General features: G+C 33.6%; 2 protein-coding genes across 2 annotated transcripts in view; both read right to left on the bottom strand.

Moving 5' to 3' along the window:
• The window catches only part of LOC111702650 (triple functional domain protein), a gene marked incomplete at its 3' end in the record, with an annotated part of 222423 nt that extends 219439 nt beyond the window's left edge, over positions 1-2984 (bottom strand). The window contains 1 exon segment of the mRNA XM_023474874.1: positions 2361-2984. Coding sequence (XP_023330642.1) covers positions 2361-2577 — 217 coding nt within the window.
• Positions 2985-7112: 4128 nt separating this feature from the next.
• On the bottom strand, positions 7113-17611 carry LOC111702343 (D-beta-hydroxybutyrate dehydrogenase, mitochondrial). Its single transcript, XM_023474032.1, has 11 exons — positions 17522-17611; positions 16195-16250; positions 15877-15939; positions 15277-15364; positions 13266-13402; positions 11806-11919; positions 11219-11287; positions 10605-10670; positions 9786-9967; positions 8303-8398; positions 7113-7847 (listed from the first exon to the last, which is right to left on the bottom strand). The coding sequence occupies exons 1-11, from the start codon at positions 17608-17610 to the stop codon at positions 7755-7757; spliced, it is 1053 nt and encodes a 350-aa protein (XP_023329800.1). The 5' UTR covers position 17611; the 3' UTR covers positions 7113-7754.
• Positions 17612-18020: the final 409 nt, after the last annotated feature.

Raw genomic sequence — 18020 nt, 5'->3', positions numbered from 1 at the left:
TCCAAGCTCTCGGGCAAAAAGCGAAGAGAATTTTGCCAATTACTTCTTAAAATCCAAAGCTAAAAAAAGTCCTTAATAGTGCTAAGATATACATGTGAGAAGGGCTACAGTAAAGCAAAATAGAGTTAGAGCGGTAAAATCAAAGCCCAAGGCGTTGCGACACTTCAAAGTCGACCCTGTCTAATAATTTGATGAAACTTTCTATAAAGGCTAAATCTATGTGCTCTTCTTTCACACTTTTATCATATCTTTTTTGATTTCTCATCCCTGTTTGATCGGTCAACCCCCCCCCCCATATACACCCCTGTGGTTCTACAGGGTGTCCCAATTCATATAAGATAATTTTTAAAACTGTGATTTTAGATCAGAAAATTTAAAAACAATGACTTATTTTTTAAAATGTAGAAGGTTACTATAAAATACTAGATGCTCTGTACAAAAGTGACTTGCGCATTCTACTGCAGGAAAAAGGGGGAATTATCAGAATTAAACAGTTTAAAACGCAATATCTTCCACATTATTGATCTAATAAAGATTTCAAGTATTATGTTGTAATTAGGGCAACCCTATTTACCCTAGGGGGGGGGGCGGTCAATTTGACCCCCCATCCCATCGATTTTTTTGCGATTACTCAAAAAGTACTAACACATAACCATCACATAAAGCTAAAAGCTAGGCTTTTATATCTACTACCCGAGTCCTCAGGCATACTGCCTAAATGCCTTATTTTACCTATACCAGACTAAATCTATATTTAGAACCACTTCCAGCCATTGGATTTCAACATTTTATAGCTCTTTGGAAAGCCCACAACAAAAGCAGCCTGATTGACAAAAAATAATTTATCAGAAACTTTGCAGATTACCGCACAAACGCCTTTAAAGAAAAGTTGCATATTTTCAGTTTTTCTTGAAAACACATTTTGGTTTTAAAAATTTTGAAAATATTTTTGCTGATTTGAATTAGCTAGGTCAAGGGCTTTTCAAAAATGTATTATTTGTTGCAATTTTCGCAATTTGTTTGCACAATTTTTACTTAATACCTAGATTTCGCAATAAATAATTGGATTTTTGCAAATTTGCCATTTGTTTTGCAGATTATTGACGTAGAGCCCAAGGGCTTTCCGAAAACGTATCAAATGTTAAAGATTTGTATCACAAAAGAAAAGGGAACCAGGCAGGTAGGCATGAAACCAGACGTCAGGGTAAACAGGGTTTCCTTTTAATTGAGTACTTGAAGAGTACATATTCAAATCAGAGCTGAGGATCAGCACATTTTCCGAGTCTAGCAGTCATCTCGTCTCTATCCGTTTACCGCAATGTTTCGTACCTCTACTCAACAGCATTAAAATTGCTGAAACGTGAGACTGCTTACATGCACATGTGAACAAACTTTAAACTTTTTTCTAGATATAAATATTCCAACATAACTAAACATTTTAATGGATGAGGGAAAAAATTATTAAAAATAATATTAGTTATCACTTCTTCATTTATTATTTCGAGTCAGTGTGAAAAAATTGCAATTTTTATCAGAATTTAGTTATATATTGTTCCGATCAATTCATGGTTCCGATCTCATTTGTTGATTGATATTTTTTAACAGGCCAATAAATCTATGAATAAAGTAATTTAATCCTAAATTATGAAATTTGGTTGAATTATTTAAACTCTTAAAATGACTAGACATTAGAACAAAATTAACCTAACCCTTAAATCCGCCCCAATACACTCATCAGTCAATTTACAATACACTTTTAACTCTGTTTATTTTGGTGCTTTGTGTTTTTCACTTATACATGAAAAAGTCCTATTTTGAATGTGCTTCTTTCACATTTGTCTCCAGATTTCAGAAATTTAAACTACCTCGCTAATAACTTTCCCCCATGTACGCTTATGCTGATCATTTTATTTTTGTTCAAATGTCATTTTCTTTTTTTCACTTTAACCCGAATTTAATAAGAATTTTTTCTTTTAAAAATGTGTCTTTTTTCATCAACTCCATGTACATTTTACGATATATAAATAATTTATTCTATGCGAAACCCTTTGATTTAGTTTTACTGTTAATTCTATTGTTGTATCGCTTAGAACCAATCAAGATTTATATAATAAAAAAAATACAATTTTGAACACAGTGCAGCCAGCTCATATATTTAAGTTTTAAATGAAGACATTCCGAATAATGCTTCTCCGCAGAATTTCTTCTGGAATTTTAGGTAGCTTAAAACTTCCACTTCCTGTACATCCTTGAAATCATCTCTGGATTGTTCAAAGTTGGACATGTGGCCGCAGCGCGCGCCCTTGTCTGTTCTAGCCGCGGCGCTAAGTCCCCTAACCTGTCCTAATTAAGTGTCTTACCTGATAGCAGAAACTTTCCTTCTTCTTTTCCACCTCCTGGACCACCACGATGTGCCAGGGGACCATGGAGTCCGTGAGATTGACCACCAATGGCCCCATGAGGAGGACTAGCGACTCCAGGACCATGCTGATGTTGATATGGACCTGGGTATGCTCGGGCTCCAGGGTGAAGGTGAGGGTGACCGGGATGGGGTTTATCTCTATCAGGGTGCGACATTGCGCCCTTTTTTCATGAAACAAATTTCAGATCACTTTTCTATTGAATTTTATAACTATTTTCATGATTTATATTTTAATTTCACAACAAAATCTAAATCAGCATTTGTACACTCTGGTACAATACTGATTTAACAAACTTTTTTATTGGTAAACTTTATAATTATTTGTACTTTATAAAAGTAACAAATCGTTTTTCACTGAAACATTCACAATCGTCACTTTATTTTAACTTGTTTTTCAACTTTAAAATAAAACATTATTCTCACATCTTATTCAGGGATATGTTCATTGCTTTACATCCTTCTGTACGCCAATTGATGTACATAAAATTGCAGTTAACGTACATAAACTGATAGAATCACAAGTTCAGTAAGATGCTATGAGAAAGCAATGTTGCCGAAACGAAAACAGCTGCACATTATTTTGAAGCGATAGCAGAGACATCTATACCGGTTTTACCGGCTTTAATCCAAGCTGTAAGAGGTTTCGTGGTTTTTAATATAGCAAGAGGTTGCGAGGTTTTAATCAAAAAGAGGTTGCGAGATTTTTAATTGTTAAGAGGTTGCGAGGTTTTATCATTAAGAGGTTGCGAGATTTTTATCATTATGAGGTTGCAAGATTTTGAATTATCAAAAATGTTCATTTCTTCAGAATTTCGGAAAGTTCTTCAGTAAAAATATAGAAATATGCTTGTGTACGGCTCACGGGCGTACACAGGGAGAGGGGCTGACAGAATCTACGTAAGAAAGTCACAGGAAAGTTTCTGGAAAATAATCCTGGAAATATGTACAGGGTGTCCCACGAAACATGACAGTTGTTGAATAGTTTAGAATGTCTTTTTCCATAATTTGTTAAGTTGTTTGATATCAAAGATCAATAAAAATATTATATGGGAGTCATATGTTATATTAAACTTGATTTCAACGTAAAATATATAAAAGAAGCAAAAGATTTTTTTGAATGAAATTAACGATTTATTAATTGTCATGTTTCGTGGGACACCCTGTAATTAAACTTCGGTAAAAAAGACCCAATTTTCTTAAGTCCATAGGACAAAATGTCACTGGAAATAACGTCCTACGTTCAGGGGCGTAGGGGGGGCCGAGCCCCCTGGTCCCCCCCTTACGCGCGCCTTCCATGAGAGGGGAACTCATGGGAGGGGGGCTCTTTAAATATTACATCTGGTTGCATTTCCCTTCCTCAGGCAATCTACATTCTACATTGAATTGCATTACACTCACCCAAAAGATTAAGAAAAGAAATATATTCTGATTCAATGCGTTGTCTGATCAAGTATTGTATTAAATATCCATGTTTCCCATTTCCCATTTTGAAAACTGAAAATTGTTATTTGTGGTTTCTCTACAAAAGTGACTTTTCTTGCTTCAAAAACGATGGAAAAATGAAGGTTCAAGGAACATGTATTCCATTCAAGTATAATGACATCGTATAGAAAAAAAATACTTTAAAATCTCACTTTTGCCCTTAACTAAAAAAGTTTCATCAAAAAAGCTTTAATCAATACTGCCTTCAGTGTAAATATATATTTGATATCATAATTTATTAAACAGTATGTATATCAATCCTATGAAAATATAGATATTTTTTTTAGAAACGTTTCCATCTATATTTTTCATCCCTCGCAAAATGTCCCCCCACCCCCTACACAAATGCTCTTGTACGCCCCTGCCTACGTTTTATTTTTCTTTATTTTAAAAAATGTCAGTTTAGTTTCATGATTCTTGAAAGACAATTTTACAAATCGTTTTAAGAATCTAAATTTTTTTTTGTGAATTATGGAATGAAATATCATATGTAAATGAATAAATGTGTAGAAAGTTTTAAACTATGGCATCCAAATCTTTAAGACTGATGATGATGTAAACAAACATTAAAATATTAATGTTAAAATGATTGTTTGAATTTTATTGTCAACAAAAACCAAATTAAATAAAATTAGATTTTTATATTTTATCCAAGTCTGCATTCTCGAGCTTTGGGTAACTCTGTATCCTCTGTATATTCAAAATTGCATTTACATAATTTGCCTTACTTTTCTATTTGAAACCATGTAGAATTCTGACAATTTCCTTCATTCTGTCTGGGCATCAGGGGCGTTTTCAGGAATTTGTCCAGGGGGGGCTTAAATTTTTTTCTCTTTCCAGGGGGGGCTCAGCACCCGTTGGGGCTTGAAAACCCCTGAAATCAATAGATTTCACTGGTCCAGGGGGGGCTTAGCCCCCATAGCCCCCCCCTGAATACGCCTCTGCTGGGCATGATTCCGTGAGCCGCTTTTTTAGAAACCCCAATTGAAAATAATAAAACTTTCTTAAATATGAAGATTATCTCATTCGACGAAAGTTTAACGTGCACCGTTGTGAATTAGTCATGCCATTCTAAACATGGAAGTTACAATAGCTATGAATTTGCGGGAACAATTAAAAAGAGTTCCATATAATCATTTAATTAAAAAACTAAATATCTGCAACATTCCATTAGCAGAAAGTGAAGAATACGACATTTGATGAATTCTTTCGATGTATTCGTTATTAAGGGTGTTACTGTAGCAGAAAAAATCATTTGTGTTTGTTACCTTTAAACTTATGTAAAATAGAGAAAATTCATTGAATTTGATTTTTATTTGTATAAAACATTTGAGTAATTTAATTATTTATGTTAAAAATTCTGTATTTTTTCTATTCGTTCAATTTAACCGGAAAAAAATATACTTAACAATTTGTTATTCTTTATTAATCACAGAAATCTAAGATATTTTTTTCTTGAAATACTTAGTCTTCGTTAGTTCTTGTTATCTAACAAACTTTATTTAAATGTAAAATAACATTTTATAGAAATAATATCTGATAATAGAAAAGTTTATAAAAACAAAATCTTATAACAATAATCAGTTTACATAAACAAAATCTGATAAATTATAGATACAAAATCTGATAACAAAACTGGTTTATAGATACAAAATCTGATAACAAACACCAATTTACAGATAAGAAATCTGATAACAAAACCAGTTTACAGATACATAATCTGATAACAAATACCAGTTTACAGATACGAAATCTAATAAAAAAACCAGTTTACAAATACGAAATCTGATAACAAACACCAGTTTACAGATACATAATCTGATAACAAACACCAGTTTACAGATATAAAAAAACCAGTTTACAAATACGAAATCTGATAACAAACACCAGTTTACAGATACATAATCTGATAACAAACACCAGTTTACAGATACAAAATCTGATAACAAACACCAGTTTACAGATACGAAATCTTAAAACAAAACCAGTTTACAGATACATAATCTGATAACAAACACCAGTTCATAGATACAAAATCTTATAACAAACACCAGTTTACAGATACGAAATCTTATAACAAACACCAGTTCACAGATACAAAATCTGATAACAAACACCAGTTTACAGATACGAAATCTGATAACAAACACCAGTTTACAGATACATAATCTGATAACAAACACCAGTTTACAGATACATAATCTGATAACAAACACCAGTTAACAGATACGAAATCTGATAACAAAACCAGTTTACAGATACATAATCTGATAACAAACACCAATTTACAGATACATAATCTGATAACAAAACCAGTTTACAGATACATAATCTGAAAACAAACACCAGTTTACGGATACATAATCTGATAACAAACACCAGTTTACAGATACGAAATCTTATAACAAAACCAGTTTACAGATACATATTCTGATAACAAACACCGGTTTGCAGATACAAAATCTGATAACAAACACCAGTTTACAGATAAGAAATCTGATAACAAAACCAGTTTACAGATACATAATCTGATAAAAAACACCAGTTTACAGATACATAATCTGATAACAAACACCAGTTTACAGATACAGAAATCTGATAACAAACACCAGTGTACAGATACATAATCTGATAACAAACACCAGTTTACAGATACATAATCTGATAACAAACACCAGTTTACAGATTCATAATCTGATAACAAACACCAGTTTACAGATAAGAAATCTGATAACAAACACCAGTGTACAGATACATAATCTGATAACAAACACCAGTTTACAGATACATAATCTGATAACAAACACCAGTTTACAGATACGAAATCTGATAACAAAACCATTTTACAGATACTGTAACAGAGTTCAAAGTGCATATTTTTAACAAAGAATGTCAAATCATGGTTGGAATCAATTATTTCTGTATATGGGAACTCTGCTGGGTGTTTACATAAACTAAAACTCCTTTTTTGTAAAATTCACAAACGAATGTAACAGATTCTTTAAGAATTGATATTTGTGCTTTTATGAATAGTTAAAATGTATTTATATGTTTGTATTTTTTGTGAACATCCTGTGAGCACTGTGTATTTTTAAGTATAGACTCTAGGTTAAGGTTACGCCTTAAACCTAACGTTGAAATCTTTGAAAGATGATATTATCAGTTGTAGCTAATACTTGAACAGCTCCGGAGTTCTAAACCAGCTCTGTACCATCAAAAGGGGATTTTATTGATATTCTAAAATCAGAATAGAGTATTCATTTTCGGACCAAGTCCCGAACCAGAAAGTTCGTCTACACCTGCAGCTTCTAGCAGCTCCCTTCAGAAGCAGCCTTCTATGGTTCTGCTCCAGACAGCTCTAAAGGTTCATCTTCACCTACAGCTTAAAGCAGTTTCCTACAGAAACAGCATTCTACAGTTCTGCTCCAGACAGCTCTAAAGGTTCATCTACACCTACAGCTTAAAGCAGTTCCCTACAGAAGCAGCATTCTACGGTTCTGCTCGAGACTGCTCCCTGTTCTGAAGACTCATCAATTCCAGCAGTTGAGAAGCTCCCTAAATCCCCCCACAGAAAGTAAAAACGCTCCTATATATTCCGTAACAAGTTTTTACCAATAAACATTTTTCAACCCCCACCATGTATCATTTAATTAGACCTACGGTTTAACAATACATACTCTGATAACAAACACCAGTTAAAAGATACGAAATCTGATAACAAACACCGGTTTACAGATACGAAATCCGATAACAAAACCAGTAAAATAACATATTCCGATAAAAAATAACATTTTATAGAAAGATAATCTGATAAAAACAGTTTATACAAAATCTGCTCCTAATAAACAGTTTAAAGGTACAGGATCTGATAAATTCTTTCTGGAAAATGTGTTGCAATGAAACATCTAGTCTTGAAGTACAGATCCATGGGTTGGTAACGAACCTAAAATAATAATTTTATAAAAATGATTATTTTTTACTTTTTTCCATCAATGGAATGTTATGGAAAATATCATAAATTCATTACAAACAGTTTCAAAGATATGTAAACATAATTTTTATCAAACGTTTATGTTACCTAAAAAAAGGTCTTGATATCTGATAAAAATTAAAAATAATGATAAAAATAAATTTTTAGATTATTCAAACTTAAAATTATTTGTGTCGCTATTATTTCTCAGTAATTACATGAAAGTTAAAATTATTCACAAATAATATTACGAATTACCGTTATTTAAAAGAATGTTCTCTTTTGAAAGCCACAAAAGAAATACAGAATATCTCATTGTTAATAGATCCTATATGGTTTTAACCCATTTTTGTGTTAGATCGAACTATTGAATATGTTTATTCTTATTTTATCAAAAAAATATAATATTTTTTATTTATGTTTATAACCTGAGGAAAGACATCTAGAAGTGCGTCTGTATAGCTGTCAATTACAGGACTGATATCTGTACACCCATTCAGCATATACGAGTTCATTACATCAACCTGTACACACACTTTTATCTGTATCTGTATCTGTTTCTGTATCTGTATCTGTATCTGTATCTGTATCTGTATCTGTATCTGTTTCTGTTTCTGTATATGTTTCTGATCTGTATTTGCATTTGTATCTTTTTTGTATCTGTACTCTATGTATTATATGTATTATTATCTGTTTAATCTGTAAGATCTGTATAATCTGTATTATGTCTATTCTGTTAATTATCTATATTACCTGTTTTACCTGTACATATCTCATATTATCTGTATAATCTGTTTTTTCTCTATTATCTGTAATATATGTATGTATTATCCTGTACAATCTTTATTATCTGTAATATCTGTATTATCTTGTATTTTCTGTATTATCTGTGTTATAAATATTATCTTTATAACCTGTGTTATCTGGTATTATCTGTATTATCTATATCATCTTTATTTTGTGTATTGTTTTATCCGTATTATCTTTATCATATGTATTATTATCCGTATTATCTTTATTATATGTATTGTATTATCCGTATTATCCGTATTATCTTTATTATATGTATTGTTTATCCGTATTATCTTTATTATATGTATTGTATTATCCGTATTATCTTTATTATATGTATTGTATTATCTGTATTATCTGTATTATCTGTATTAGCTCACCCGCAATTAAGCTTTCGATTCGTAACTACAGTAATCAACTCTACACTGACCGAAAATAAAGTAGCGAGGGGTGCTGCTTTTAGGGTTTTGGAATTGCTTCTGGGGTTTTGGAGTAAAATGTCAAAATTTATTCGATCTTTTATGAAAAGTCCTTTAAAAAGGGTGCTTTAAAACCGAACATTGAAAAAAGGGCTCTGCTACCCCTTTTTTACTGTCTTTCTTCAGATATATGCAAGGAAAAATCGCAAATTTCAGTTCAAGTAGGATGTGGCGATCATATAGTTTTGATTAGCCAAACTGACGACATTTGTTTTAGATTATCATTTTTTAGCTAGATACAAGAAGGTTTCATTTGAGCTGGTCTTATAATACATCTCAACATCTTTATTACTTAAAATACCCTTTTTAAAGGACTTTTCATAAAAGGTCGGATAAATTTTTACATTTTACTCCAAAACCCTGGGAGCAGCACTCCAAAACCCTAAGAGCAATTCCAAAACCCTGAGAGCAGCCACCCCTCTCTTGTTCTATGGAGAGTGAGGTGTTATATCAAAGGTAAAAACTTTGTGTTGTAAACCCCTAGATCAATAAGATTTTCGTCTCTGTATTTCTATATCCCGTAGTGGTCGTGCCGACAAAAAAAAACTAAAATTAATATATATATATATATATTGAGATGTAGATAAGCGTTCATTCACCCAAAAGTTTTGACCTTTGTACAAATTATTTAAAATTTTACCTTTTTATCAAAATGTTCTCTACCATATGCAATTTTAACCTCAGGATTCATATTCGCCCACATCTCCTCTGCCTGAGATTTAACGAACTTTTCGTTAAAAATGTTCGTTCCGGCGATAAAGTTTCCAGGTTCCAGCAGAGAAACAGAGACGCCAAAACTTGTCATCTCATACCGGAGACAGTCTATAATTAAAATCTAATTTTACTGTTTTAAGGGAATTGTTCACAAATTTTTTTAAGGATATATTAAATTTAGATTATTAAATCGAACAGAATTTATAGATTGAAATATCTAGGGCCTTCAACGACTTCAACCAGAGATAAGAGAATACAGAGATCTATTAAAGGATAGAAAATGTGATATTTTCCACGACAGGTTCCATTGTGTACAACTGGAGTACACGACCAATAAACAGAAGTCTGTATTCAGAGATATTTAGGATCCTTTGGATACGAAATACAAAACCTTCAAAAACAGACTGAATTCATAAATTTTATGTTTTACATTAAAATTTAGAGTATTTCTTTAAAAATTGTAAAACTTAACCCCAGAATGGGTATTATATGCAACAACTGGCCGTTATATTGCGTTCAAAAACCTTTCATGGAAATGTAGCATGGCGTACTGGGACAACATATGCCTGCTTAGTCTATCCAGATAGACCTTCAGAGCAGTTTGTGTATGTTTAGTCTATGTCTACAACATTTGAGACAAAGACTCAATTTTTTTTATGTTAATTTGGTTAAATTGGGATCGAAAGTGAAAGCTTCCTCGGACAATCACCAAAATGATCAACGTGATAACAACCAGTATTCTTACCCAGGAAGCCTTCGAGGGCGTATTTTGATGCTACATAAGGAGACCTGGTAGGTACAGCAAATCTACCTGAAAAAAAGATGAAAATATAACACAGTCCTTAACCCAGAACTCTATGAAGAGAAACCTATAAAAGAGGTTGCAGCATTCCTGGTCCCATGTTTGCAAACTGTAGAAATAGACGATTTTTTTGCATGACATCAAATTAGGGACTCTTTTAGAAATAATTTGAAATATGAACATTATTTTAATTTCTATGCAAATGTTTTTTTCTCTCACTGTAATGTAGATTTTAAAAGAATAATAAAAATTATCAATTGTTTAAAGTAAACAGAGAGGTTTACGCCCAAAAAAGCATCAATGACAAAATATGTTACAAAAACCACTTCTAGAATTAAACTAAATATATTACAGCACTTTTTAGAGTCATTTAAAAAGAAAATTGAGGCTTAAAACCGCTAATCCCATTCACGCTAAATGTTTATAATTCTAAATTATTTGGTATTTCTAGCTGTCTTAGGTTATTTTCGATAATCAAACATAAAGATAAACTAATTTTTTTCTTTTTTTCCGAAATTCTTTTCAAATTCTTCAAATATACTATTTTACATTCCTACCTAATCCGCTTGTAATAGTTACAATTCTTCCTTTAGCCTGCCTTATCAGAGGTAGCATCGTCTTTATTCCTAAATATTTGTTATAGTTTAAGTATCTTTGTTTAAAAACTAGTAATCTCCATGCTTGTTTGTTTGTTTGGATGTCCGATCATAATTCTTCAACCCCTTGACCGGTTTGCCAAAGATTGAAATTGGGAACTCGGAAGAACCACGGGAATGTTCTTAGTTTGGTTTAAAAGATCTAAGTTAAGTAGTTTGGCTTTTATAGAGAAAACTTAGTTTCCAGGCGCGCAAAGATGGGTTCTCAAGCGGGTTTGAATTTTTATAAAAATTCATCCTAATGATAATTTCGACAATTACTTCTTGAACGCTAAAGTTAAAAACAAGTGCTTTTTAGTTTAAAAATGTACAAAAAATGGCTACAAAAAGATATTAGTGCAAATTAGACAAGTAAAATCAAAGCCAAGGTGCTGCCCCTCTTTAACGTCGGTCCAGTTTTGAAAATTGCATGAATGTACAGTGAATGTTGTACCGGCTCGGATCATGCAACGATTGAAGCTATTGTGAATTGTGTTGAGAAAACTGACCTAAGATTGCACCGTTTAGATTGACATCCATCGCCTTCTTGTAGTTCTCCATGCTCACCCACTCAACCTCACCAAAGGTTGCCCACCCTGCATTGTTCACTAAACCCCATAATCCTGAAAGAGCATAGCATACAGTTTAACCCAGAACTTTGGAAACATCAAAAGAATTTATAGAATGTCGTCTTAAAATCTATCAATGGGTTTTATACTTTTTTCGTTCGTATTTCGCAAACATAATTTTCGCGAAAAATAAGTTCGCGAAAAAAATGCGAAAAATAATTTTGCAAAAAAAAATTCCGCGCAAACCATAACTGTTGTAGCTGCAACCATAAATTCCACAAAAAAAAACTTGTAGAATTTTCTGCTCTCTGAGAGCTCAGCATTAGAAGTTTTATAAGTTTTATAATACTACAGGATTTCCAAATAAACATGGGAATTTAGTGATGAATTCGAAATCGTCTTTGTTATGAATTAGCATTGTAATACCTAATTTCTAAAGCAATAATATTATTATGGCTGCTAGCGTTTATTTATTGAAAGCGGTAAATGGCTGCATAAGATGTGTCTTTAATGTCTGATGCAAAATAATGCAAGATAAACAGTGAAGACGGCCAAGTTTACTCTGTTTGTATACTGTAATTTTCTTAAGTTTAACTAAGTACGACCGCATGCAGTCAAAACATGAACAAACAAATGTAAACATAGCAGACGAAAATCTTATGGATTACAACTTTCTCAGTAGGTATCACTATACTAAATCTTATGGATTACAACTCTCTCAGTAGGTATCACTATACTAAATCAAAGAATTATTTTAAAAGACAATATCGAATTCGTCACTGAATCCCCATGTTTATTGGGACACCCTGTAGCATAATTAACAATTTCTCTTCCTTTACTTTTATAAATGTTTGATTAAGAGAATTTTGATGACGAGAATTTTTGTCTAAAAATTTTCGTATTTATTTCCCGTGAATTTTTTGCATTTGTTTTTTGCGAAAATTTCGCATTTATTCGCAAAACATATTAAAGCGAAAATAACAAAAATATTTGCATTTTTCGAATGCGAACGAAATGCAAAATTTTTTCGAAAAACGATTATTCCTTTTCGATGGAAACCCTATCCACAGCCCACCAAACAGAACTGGATGGAACAACTAGTTGTGAGGAGGAGTAAAGTAGTGCACTGACTTTTGAACCAAGTTACAAACTGTGACTTAAAAAATCGTGTTTCAGTCAAGTTTTTGCCACCAGATTTCATCCAGTTGATGAGTGAACTTTTTAAGTGGAGTTAAACTTAACTTTAACCCGAGTTCTGTTTGCTGGGAGCCTGGGAATATGTACCCTTTAAAACTTAGCTTTTTTAAATATGACTAAGAAATTCTGGTATAAACACAATCAAAACCGCTTTTAATGCGGAAAATTTGTTAATGCCGTAAAGTTTACCAAAAAAATATTACCGTTGGCCGTGGTAGGAATGTTTTTCTCTATGTACTGCTTGACCTTAGACCAGTCTTCCTGATTGGTTACATCAAGCTGAAGCACGTGCATCTTTTTAGAACCAGTTTGTCTCAGCTCAGCTGCTCCCATACCATCCCTAAAAAGAAAATTGATTTTCGAAAAATAACAATCTATACTTTTTGCAAAAAAAAAAAGAAAAAATGTTCTTTTTAAAATATAAAGATTTGTTTTGAAATTTTTTTCTTTCTCTTTTGTACAAAATTGTTGCAATAGATGTTATATTTATACAAAAACAATCTAAAATAAACATGTTTAAAGTTTTTTTTTATATTCCAGTTACTTTTAGAATGTTTTAAAACAGTTTTCATAATATTCTATTTTGAGCAAGAGAAGCAAGAGATTGGTGGAACAAACATGTTCAATGTATATTAATCTTCAATAAATACTTAAAATCTATGGTACATTTGAAGTACCAAGCCTCTGGACAACTAAAAGAATCATTCCCTTCGGCTTCTTGTGAGATCAATGCACAGGGGCGTACGAAGAGTAGGACTACCATGCATGTTCCCTTCACCAATGCACAGGGGCGTACGAAGAGTAGAACTACCATGCATGTTCCCTTCACCAATGCACAGGGGCGTATGAAGAGTGGGACTATCATGCATGTTCCCTTCACCAATGCACAGGGGCGTATGAAGAGTGGGACTACCATGCATGTTCCCTTCACCAATGCACAGGGGCGTACGAAGAGTAGAACTACCATGCATGTTCCCTTCACCAATGCACAGGGGCGTACGAAGAGTAGAACTACCATGCATGTTCCCTTCACCAATGCACAGGGGCGTATGAAGAGTTGGACTACCATGCATGTTCCCTTCACCAATGCACAGGGGCGGATGAAGAGTGGGACTACCATAGTTCCCTTCACCAATGCACAGGGCGTATGAAGAGTAGGACTACCATGCATGTTCCCTTCACCAATGCACAGGGGCGTATGAAGAGTGGGACTACCATGGCTCTCTTCACCAATGCTCAGGGGCGTATGAAGAGTGGGACTAACATGGCTCCCTTCACCAATGCTCAGGGGCGTTTGAAGATAGGGACTAACATGGCTCAGTTCACCAATGCTCAGGGGCGTTTGAAGATTGGGACTATCATGACTCCCTTCACCAATGCACAGGGGGTATGAAGAGTGGGACTCGTGGGACTATCATAGCTCTCTTCACCAATGCACATGGGGCGTATGAAAAGTAGGACTAAAATGGCTCCCTTCACTAATGCACAGGGGCGTATGAAGAGTGGGACTACCATGGCTCCCTTCACCAATGCACAGGGCGTATGAAGAGTGGGACTAACATGGCTTCCTTCACTAATGCACAGGGGCGTATGAAGAGTGGGACTACCATGGCTTCCTTCACCAATGCACAGGGGCGTATGAAGAGTGGGACTAACATGGATCCCTTCACTAATGCACAGGGGCGTATGAAGAGTGGGACTATCATGGCTCTCTTTACCAATGCTCAGGGGCGTTTGAAGATTGGGACTATCATGGCTCCCTTCACCAATGCACAGGGGCGTATGAAGAGTGGGACTATCATGGCTCTCTTCACCAATGCACAGGGGCGTATGGAGAGTGGGACTAACATGGCTCCCTTCACCAATGCACAAGGGCGTATGAAGAGTGGGACTATCATGGCTCCCTTCACCAATGCACAGGGGCGTATGAAGAGTGGGACTATCATGGCTCCCTTCACCAATGCACAGGGGCGTATGAAGAGTGGGACTACCATGGCTCCCTTCACCAATGCACAGGGGCGTATGAAGAGTGGGACTAACATGGCTCCCTTCACCAATGCACAGGGGCGTATGAAGAGTGGGACTACCATGGCTCCCTTCACTAATGCACAGGGGCGTATGAAGAGTGGGACTATCATGGCTCTCCTCCTCTTAACTTCAATTTAAAGCATATGTCGTAAAGTATTGTAAAAAGCGAATGAATTCTATAACAACCTGTCTGCAAGCAAACATCCAGCAAACACTGTAAAGCCCAGGGAGTGAAGATGTTTGGCTAAAACCAAACCAAATCCAGTATCACATCCTAAAAATCATACTTTCAAACATTGTTAGACATTATTACGATTTAACTTTTATAAAATATTGTAAACTTAGAATTTCGATTCTTTTAAATAATCAACACTAAATAGGACAGCTATGTAAAAAAAAATACGATAAACCGTTTTGAAGATTAAAAATCAATTTGTAACGTAACGTTTGTCACTCAGCGCTGTACAGCCCCCTAGTTTAACTGTACATTGTACAGTATATTGTGTATTGTGTTCAGTGTAAAGTGTATAGTGTACAATGTACAGTTTAAAGTTTCCAGTGCACAGTATAAATTGTACAGTGTAGAGTAAAAGTGAACAGTGTACAGTGTACATTGTACAGTGTACAATGTACAGTGTACAATTTACAGTGTACAATTTACAGTGTACAGTATACAGATTAAGTGTACAGTGTACAGTAAAAAGTGTAAAATGTACAGTATAAAGTGTAAATGTACAGTATAAAGTGTACAGTGTAAAATATGAAGTGTACAGTGTGTCAGTGTACCTGTAATAAGAACAGTTTTATCCTCTGCTTCCAGTTGAACTGAGGACTGCAATATAGCAAACCCTAAAATAAAAAATAAACCTTATAAAATGTTAAAAAAATATTGTATGGGCTTGATTAAACTAACAAAAATTTGAATTCTCAGAAAACTTGTTAACCCTTGGACTTGTTCATTGAATGTTCAATAATAAAAGTACACATCTTTGCAAAAAATCAACTTCTTTAAATGTCAGTTAAAGCAAGCAAAGATTAAAATTCTTTAAAAAAATTCTAACTTTCAATTATTATTATATTTATAAAACAAAACATTATATTTACCTAATCCAAGAGTTAGGAAAAGCTGACATAATAAGTACTGACTCAACAGAAGAAAACTAAAAAAGAAATATTACATGGTATAATAATAACTAAAACAATCCTAAAAATAATCGAAATAACATTAGTTTTAATAATGATAATTTTAACGTTAGTAGAAATAGTAAAAAAACAGATATGATACTTCGAGGTTATGACCATCAGGAGACACCTCTGTACTGCACTGTACTGTACTGTACTGTACGTGGACGCCATGATCCTCTGCTATGCAGACACGAGCCTCCCAGATTTGTTAGGCAGATCAAGCCTCAGCTATGCAGTAATGAGCATGCGCAATACATCAAAATGTGCCTGTGTAATACAGGAGGTTTTTAAAACTTGTGTTTTAAGGTTAAATAAAAGATTTTTTAACAAATTGTTCGACATAGTGGTATGAGAGGTTTCTCAAAGATGAAAAATATTGATCAATTATCATGAATAATGTGTAATTATGACTTATAAAGTGTATATAAAACTTTAAACATTTTTTACACAAAAAGGAAAATATTTAGAGAAAACAAATTTGAATTGAATTTCATTTCAGCTTTTATAATCTTTGATTTAAGCGATATGTTTTTTGTAGTTCAAATTAAATCTAGAAAATTTGTATCATTTATTTAAATCTTGACATTTTTTAAAATAATAGTATTGATTAAATCAAAGATTACAACAAAAAAAACTAAGTTTATTCCAGAAATATTTCTCCAAATATCTTCCTTTCTGCAAATGAAATGTTTACAGTTTTAGTATAAATCTTGTAAACCACTTTACGAGTTCATATATGTTTCTAATCATGACAATCAATAAATAACTCTAATATTTAGTAAAATTCTTATGCCACTATGTCAAAAAAAAATTGTTAAAGATTTTTATTTCACATAAAAACCAAGATTTAAAAAAGTTGTGCTGTATGGTGGAGGCTCGTTTACTGCATAACAGAGGCACGGTCTGCATAGAGGAGGCTCGGTCTGCCTAACAAATCTGAGAGGCTTGTGTTTACAAAGCGGAGGCTCATGACGTCCAGGAGTTCCCTCCCTCGGCTGCCATGAGCCTCCGCCATGCAGACACGAGCCTCTCAGATTTGCTATGCAGTACAACTCCACGAGCTTCGGGAATTTTAAGAAATCTGTTTCTGTATAGTGGCGGCTTTTTGTATAGCAGAGGCTCTGTCTGCAATCTGCATGGCAAAGACTCATACTGAAAGCAAATCTGGGAGGCTAATGTCCGCATAGCGTAGGCTCATGGCGGGCGGGGGTTCCCACCCAAAATGTACTGTACAATTAATTATCACCTAATTATATAGGAGAGAGTAATTGAGATTATGACCACCAGAAGGCACCTCTGTGCCAGGTCCAGATCTGCTCTTACTTTGAATTTCATCCTAAAAATATAAAATTGGTTTTCCTAAATTAATATGGTTCACTTTTCCATTCCTTAATTGTTATTTCTTAAAAATTATTTCCATCGATAAAAAAACGGTAACACAAAATTACTGGTTCAACTTTGCGACCTATTAACTCTTAATTTTCACTTAAATCGAGAAGTAAACAGAACAAATTTGTTTGGTTGCGTGTAATCAAAAATTTCAAAATTCTTTCTTAGCAATTAAGCTGGCTATTCAGAAAAAGAATTCAATATAAAATAAGATTTACTTTAGTTAAGAGTTTGGTACAGACACTTTGTTAATATTCTATTTCTGCAAGATGTTCTTGTCCTTCTCTTTCTTTAACTATCATTGCGTAGACCAGACATTTACGCAGAATTGTGCTTCATGCGTCATTTGAATTGAC

This window comes from Eurytemora carolleeae, unplaced genomic scaffold, assembly GCF_000591075.1.
Source record: "Eurytemora carolleeae unplaced genomic scaffold, Eaff_2.0 scaffold101, whole genome shotgun sequence".
NCBI lineage: Eukaryota > Metazoa > Arthropoda > Copepoda > Calanoida > Temoridae > Eurytemora > Eurytemora carolleeae.
The sequence above is the reverse complement of the archived record's forward strand: the minus strand, read 5'-3'. Positions and strand labels throughout refer to the sequence as shown.